This window comes from Parus major, chromosome 19 (genome assembly GCF_001522545.3).
Source record: "Parus major isolate Abel chromosome 19, Parus_major1.1, whole genome shotgun sequence".
In the NCBI taxonomy this organism is placed as follows: domain Eukaryota; kingdom Metazoa; phylum Chordata; class Aves; order Passeriformes; family Paridae; genus Parus; species Parus major.
This window is the reverse complement of record NC_031787.1, coordinates 9,453,018-9,460,098: the sequence shown is the minus strand read 5'-3', so window position 1 is coordinate 9,460,098 and position 7,081 is coordinate 9,453,018. Positions and strand designations below refer to the sequence as shown.

At 53.3% G+C, this 7,081-nt stretch overlaps 1 protein-coding gene across 1 annotated transcript in view; it reads left to right on the top strand.

Annotated features, from left to right (window-relative positions):
* Positions 1-5,103: 5,103 nt before the first annotated feature.
* Positions 5,104-7,081, top strand: part of CLUH (clustered mitochondria homolog) — a 26,986-nt gene continuing 25,008 nt past the window's right edge. Inside the window, exon 1 of the mRNA XM_015646539.2 lies at positions 5,104-6,036. Coding sequence (XP_015502025.1) covers positions 5,160-6,036 — 877 coding nt within the window. The 5' untranslated portion in view covers positions 5,104-5,159. The remainder of the gene's footprint in view (positions 6,037-7,081) is intronic.

Below are 7,081 nucleotides of genomic sequence, written 5' to 3'. Positions count from 1 at the left end.
CGTGCCCGGCCCGCGGGGCCGTTCCGGGGAGCCGTTCCCGTGGGCCGCGGGGCCGTTCCCGGGAGCCCGTGGGCGGCCGCGGGCGCTCCCGGCGCGGGCTGCGGGAGCGGAGTTGGTTCCCGGCACCGCGTGGTGCCCATGGGCGGACATGTGGGCATGTCCCGGGCGTGGTGGGCAGCAGAGGGCTGGGTCCTTCTGGAAGTTGGGGCTGCGGGCGCCACTGACGTGATAGAAATACTCAGAAGCAAAAGCTTTCCTGGAAAGGGCAGAGCCTTGTTCGACGTCTCAGCTGGAAATCGCAGGTTTAACTAGTTATGTGCTGGCTGTTGTTGCTGTGTGTTGGAGCCTGAGTGGCTCAGGCCAGGAGCAGTGTGCTCCGTGCCCTTGCTGTTCTCAGTGCGAGCTCTTAGGGTGGCACCGACCCTGGGATACTTCCACCTGCTCTGGGTTTGCTCTGTTTGGTGTTTGTATCTTCAAGAACTTAGAAGCCTGTGCATCCATCTCATCCTCAGCTCTTTTCTTTGATCTGTAAAGTATAAGCAAAAGGTGTAGAAGCAGCATGGCTTGTGGCTGGCCTTTGACCTGAGGCACGTGAATCCCTGACTGACCCACACATTGCTTCCATTCCCCACTGATTTTATGGTATCGAGCTACATTTCTGAAGTTTGTCACCTAAAGCAAAGTTCACTGGCACATAGTAGTGGAGCAGGCTGGATGCAGTTCAAAAGTGGGAAGCTCAGCACCAGTAGCCTCCCCTCTCACTCATGTGCTGGGTTTTGAAGCAAGCATCCCGTCTGCACTGCCAGCAACTGGGTTAAAGAGTTACGCAGTGTAATCCCTGCCTCTCCAGCCACAATTGATTGCTGAGGGAACTCGGAAGGTGGAAAAATCCTTTGTGTTTCGGCACTGCAGCATTGCTCATGTGGGACCTGGGGAGGAGCAGAGGAAGGTCTCGTCGGGGAGCAGGGTCAGCGTGGCCACCTTGGCATCAGCCTCGTGAGCCCTTTTTCCTGGGCTCTGGTGTTCCCACTGCTGTGTGTGGCTTGCAGAGCACCAGTGTGGGCAGGCACTGGCTGTGTCTGAGGACATCTCTCAGTACCTGGAGCTGTGGGCAGGCTGCCAGTGGGCTCCTTGCTGCAGAAACCCACCCCGAGCTGTGCCAGGCACCCAGGCTCAGGTGCTGGGCTGTGTGCCAGACGAAAGGGCTGGTGGCTGCTGCTGTCTTCCCCCAGCCTAGAAACTGTTGAGATTACTCTGTCCTGAGTGCAGAAACACAAAAGCATGCGCAGTTGGGGTTCCTGTAATGATTTCTGATGGGGGCAGTTTTGGGTTAAGTTACCTTTCCTATCAGCTGGTGTGAGATCAGAGACAGCCATTGTGTGCAGCGTTTCTTGGATTATTTTTATTCCTACAGTCTTCACTGCCTTCGAACAAGTTTGTCACGTACAAGTTTATCAGTGCTTCTAGGTACCTGCTGTTCAACATTGCTTTGCCCAAATCTGTTTTCTCCTAGCTCAGTCCCTCCGTCCCTGAGCATCCCAGCCACCCCTGCTTTCAGACACATATTCCATTAGAGCAGCAGAGAATGCAGGTGTTAATGGAAACTGCTGTGGAGGCAAGCGTAGCTGCGCATTAGCAACAAGGTCAGGAGGCTGATTCTTAATCTGGGGATCTGCTATTGCTGTCTGTTGCCCAACCTTGGAGGTTCACTGGTGTTTTGGAAAGGACTGAATTGCTGGCAGTCGGGGTTTTTAATATGAAGCTCTGACAGGCTTGTGGGGACAGTCAGAGGAAAGTTGTGCAAGAGAAATCTGATCATTGCTACAAGGTTAAGAGGAAAGGAGTGTGATAACACAGCATCTGTATGGCAGGATGAGGAATGGGAACCCGAGGGGATCATGTTCATGGTGGTTCTGTCAGTGGGATAATTGCTGAGCTCCCACTGGAAGCTCTCTGCTCTGCCTGAGCAGCCTTGCTCCTGGGTTTCCCAGCTGAAAAGTGGAAGTAAGTAGGTCAGGAACACGCACTGAGATAAATCCACCTGCAGACTCAGAACTGCCTCATGCACAGTAAAACCAGCACTGTGTTGCAGAGTCTTGTGTTTACCTTCATTGTCTGTACATGACTAAACTTGGCAGCACACCCCTCTCCTGGTGCAGTTTCCCAGCACTTGTTTTACTCTCCTGCATTGTGCTCCATTGGCTGTGCTGGAAAGTTGTTATTTCTAGAAGCTTTACAGGTCTGAAGTTCATGCATTTTTTAGTTGCATTTGAGAAGCAATGCTAGTCCTTGGGGCAGTGCTTGGACAGTGTGCCAAAGATGAAAACCAGTGCGTGGTTCCTCCTGTGGTGGCAGTGGCTGTCACTTCTGGCAGTAGGTCAGGTTTTTGCCATAGTATCAAGGCTGTTTTGGGATTAGCTTTTGGTTGTCATGTTTTTCTAAAAAAGCATTTCCTTAGTTTGGCTTTCACTTGGTGAAAAGAGAAAGTCTCCACTACAAGCTGTTGAAGAGGCTGCAGGCTCAGAGAAATTGTATGTGGTTATGTCCAATTACATAAAACTGCAGGATCATGAATCTTGCCCAGGGCTCCAGTGGGTCAGATTGGCCTGAGACCAGCCCTGCTTCCCAGGCTCCCCACTAGCCAGCCTCCTGCCCTTGGGGCTGGATGGGACTGGGACTGGTACCGTGAATCCTGACTGTTAGCAAGCTGCACTGTGCCTTGGGTGCTCTGTCTCTGCTGTTGGTGTCCCTGGAGCCTGCAGAGTCTCCACAACCTGGAGGCTCAGCTGCAGGTTGGGCTGGGGCTGGGGTGGGCTGTGCTGCCAGCTTGGGCCAGGGCACTGTGCAGAGTAGGGTGGGACCACTCCATGTCCCCGGCAGAGGGGTTCCTCTCGGTTCCTCCAGCTTTCCTGGGCTGCTGCTGGGAGCACACTCTTGCAGAGCTGTGGGGAGCAGCCACCTATCCCGTCCCCAGAGCCGCGTGTGGCCCGAGTGGGGCCGGATGGAGGCTGCAGTGGGCACAGCTGCACACAGGGCACGGGAACGCAGCCCGAGCTGCTGAGGACATCACAGCTGTCAGATCCCCCTGCAAACCCTACCCATAGAACAACAGGTTAGTTCCCTGCTCTTGCTGTCCCAGTAGCTTTCTGAAACTGAGGTATTTGCAAGAGTAAGGCACAGGGACTTTGAGAATTATCAGCTGGTTTGTGGTTTCTGTCTGAAATACAATTCCTTCCTTCGGCTTTCTTGAAATTTGAGAGACGTGCTCTTCTTGACACCATTAATGTTTTTGTTGGTGATGATCTTTGCACTTTGCATTAGTCCTGCTCTTTGTGCCTGATTTCTGTGGCGTTTGAATTGCATGTTATTGTAGCAGGGTCATCCAGACTGCCAGCTTCAAGAATAGGTTCCTGAAGAGTTTTGGCCAGATAGAAAATTTACAAATGGGTTTAAATGTACTTCCCAGATGTGGTGAGTGCAGGGTGGGTAGCTCAGGGTGCCAGACACAATGCACCAGGCATTTCAGTACCTGTAAGTGCCTGAGCCAGCAGCTGTGGGACCCTGGGGATGTCCAGCGGCTTGGCTCTGCTGAGAGCTCTGCAGGCTGCAGCCTCACCGTGCTCTGCTCTCTCTCTGAGCCAGTGCCAGTGGTGTGAAACTGCTGAAAAATGAACACAGAGCTTGTACCTCTGCCTGCAGATGTCTTAGAACCAATTTGAGTTTAATGATAGCAGCTCTAATGTTTCACTGTGGGCTCTTATTGGAAGAAGTGCTTATTGTACCTAAAGTGGGAAGTGCCTTGGAAGCTGTTGTTTCCACAGGGAGGCACCTTCTCATGTCTCCCACTTTCCCTGACAGGATGTCCTGCAGAAATGTTTTCATTAGGGCCATCTCTAGAGCTAATGCCTATTCATTTAGTCAATTTATTTGGATTCATTAAACTGTTTATTTAGTTTCATTTATTATTCAGCTAAAATTTAATTTGCATTTGCTGTACTGACACCAGCCCTCACAGGTTAGAGCTAAAACATACATGCTGCTATGAGCTTGCTTTGGCTGGAGTCGAAGAAATGCAGCTCAACTGCATGAGACCTGACCAAATACTTCAAGGAGATTCCTTCTCTTCCCAGAGGTCTCTTGGTGAGGAGGAAGAATTGAAGCTATCAGTACATCTGAAGTCCTTCAAAAATTAAAGATCACAAGGAAAGCACGATGTTTATGTTATCTGAAAGTTGATGCTGGCTCCTGGGACTGAAGGGTACCCAGCTGTGAGGCTGCAGAGCTCCACAGCCTGTCCTGTGCTGAAGGAGCAACGCCTGGATGGTGCTGTGGCTGTGGTACAGCCACGCTGGAGGCGAGCAGTGGCCTGCCTGGCCACAGCCTCCCCTGGCCACCTGGGGCTTGGAGAAAGCTCCAGCTCCATAATCCCTGCTTCACTTGTCATGATTTTCTTTAAGTAGCATGGAGAGAGGAGAGGTGTTAGGGGATCGTGTGTGTGGTTTTGTGGTTTGTTTGTGTTTTATATGGCAGAGCAGTGTGAGAGGAGAGAAAATTCATCTAGAAACTGCGTACTGGTTCACTGCCTGAAAGCTTTGTGCTCGCCTGCTTAGTATGGATGGCTGTGCTGGGCCCAGGCGTGCCATAGTAACTGCCCTCGCCTTGTAATTCAATGCATCTCACTTGCTCAGGTTTGGCACAGCACTCGTCCCAGGCTGCACTGGTGTGGCACTCGAGATCGGGCTATTTTTAACTGCCCCGGCCCCGGCCAGCATCCCCTGAGCTCTGGGACCCGTGTGAGCCCGGCTCTGTGCGGCACGGCCGGGCAGCAGAGCGGAGCTGCTGCTGCTGCGGGCCCCGTGGCAGCTGGGGACGGGGCCAAGGCGTGCGCTGGATGAAGGGCTCCGGGCAGCACTTTGGGGAAACTGCTGCAAGCCCAGCATCCAATTCTGGTGAGCACACGGGACCTGGGATCCTGCGCGGAGTCAGCTGCTGGTCCTCCTGCCACGCTGGGGCCCAGTAGGTATTCTCTTCGGAGAAGGCATCTGATTGCGAGAAGGCAGCGGAGGGCGCGGGCTGCGTGTGGGAGTGAGCCTTGTGGGACTGAAGTGTATGTGTGAAACACAGCTGACTGTTTTGCTCCGGTGCTGCATGAGCCAGGCATGGGAAACAGCCTTTTTGCAAACTGCTGCAGGCAAGTCACAGACCTCCTCTTCCAGCCACGCAGCTCCGGCTCACCCGATGAGAGGTCACCCCTCTTGCCAAAGCCTCCCACAAGCTGCGCTGTCTTCCCGGAGATGCCAGAGGCTGCCCAGTGTGCTGGGCTGTATCCAGACATCATCCCCAGTGAGGCAGTGACTCGAAGCCTGCAGAAGGGCACCGAATACATCCAAGACCTATCTGAGACCAAGGACAAAGAAGGAACGGTGACAGTTTGTGATAAGAGCGAATTGAGACCTGGCGTTGGCACGGTTGGCCTGCTCCGGCAGACAGAGGCATCCCATGCAGGGACTGTCCTTCCAGCCGACCTTGGGGACAGGCCGGCAGGGCTGGTTGATCATGCTCAGTCACTTGAGGCCTGCCAGAGCTGTGTGAAACTTGAGGACAGTGGCTTAGCCCACAGATCCTGCCGCCTGGAGGAGCACGTGGCAGCAGCTGGCGTTGGTGCGGGCCCTGGAGCACCTTTTGCCGGCCAGGGCGAGGGGCAAGTGGCCGTGCTCCTGCACACAGCCTCAGTGGCTCCAGACAGTGTGCTGAAGCACAGAGGTCCTGCTCCCTGCCCTGCAACACCATCCTCTGCTCTGCCATCAAGTGTGGGGGAAGCCCAGCCAGCTCAAAGTGCAGTTGTGCTGCCTGTTTCCTCTGGTGAGGTGTCACCTAAGGCTCGGGACACAAGTGCTGGTTTTGTGACAGAGCCTACTGCCTGCCCCAGCATAAGGTCAAGCTGCGATCCTGATTCCCAGGCACGGATTCTGCCCTCAAAGCAGCAGCAGCAGCAGCAGAAGAAGAAGAGGAAGAAGAAGAAGCTCCCTCTCCCAGGTGCTCAGTCCCAGGGCTCTGTCCTGCTGCATGGAGCCACCACACTGTAGGCACCCTGAGGGCGTGGGTGTCTGTGTGTGCCTGTGGGATGGGGCAGCAGAAAGGAGACAGGAGGGGAGCAGAGGTGATGTTTTAATTCCCAGATGAAGGAGGAAGGTGGCGAGGTATCCCACCTGGGTGTGTACCACAGAGGGACCTGTCTGTGCCTTGTCGCATCAGCAAAGCAAACTTAAGGGCATTTTGCTTGTCTTTTTCTCAATTCATAAGGCAAATCCCGCTTTTGTTTGTGACTGAAAACATGGTCCTTGTAAAGGAACAGAGCAGAACCCAGCCTGCAGCAGCTTGGGTTGGGAGTGTGCAGCTCCCAATGTGCAGTGAGGGACCAGTACAGGGAGCCTTTGGCTTCCTTCAGCTGCACGCAGGTCAAGGACAGGCCTGAGCTGCATGGGTGGAGCTGCTCTATCAGCTGTGCTGAAGATGGGATGTTCCTTCTCTTCCTTCACCCAGTGCATTATTACAGTGCAGTGGGGACAGTTGGCCCCTCAAAATGGCACTTTAGCTGATAATGGGAAATGCATTCCAAAAGGTGGTGCTGGAAAAGGTAGGGATTTAATTTTTAGTTTTGTCCTCTAACAATTTCTCCAGTTACTAAACGTAGGGAAGGAAGCTCCTCACTGACAGAGCAGTCCATGCAGACCAGGCTAACTCCCAGCAACAGTAATGTCACTGACTTTTGGATCCGATAATCTTCGAAAAGGATTTGTGTCTGACTTTGGTTTAGAAGATTTGTTTGAACATGAATCATTTATTAACTGCTCTTCCCAGGATCTGTGCTGTCTATTGCTGTGTGCAGCCAGTAGGTTTTTGGTTTAGGTGTGTGCTGTCCCAAGTGCCGGGGTTCACCAGGTGCCTGGCTGTAAATAGAAAGCATGATTAAAGCAGGCCCTGTCACCTTGGCGTGTGAACTCCTTGTCCAGGTGCAGAGATGAAATCTAATCCTCTGTCTGATCCTTTGTGCCAGGTGTGAGCACAGACAGGCAAGTGC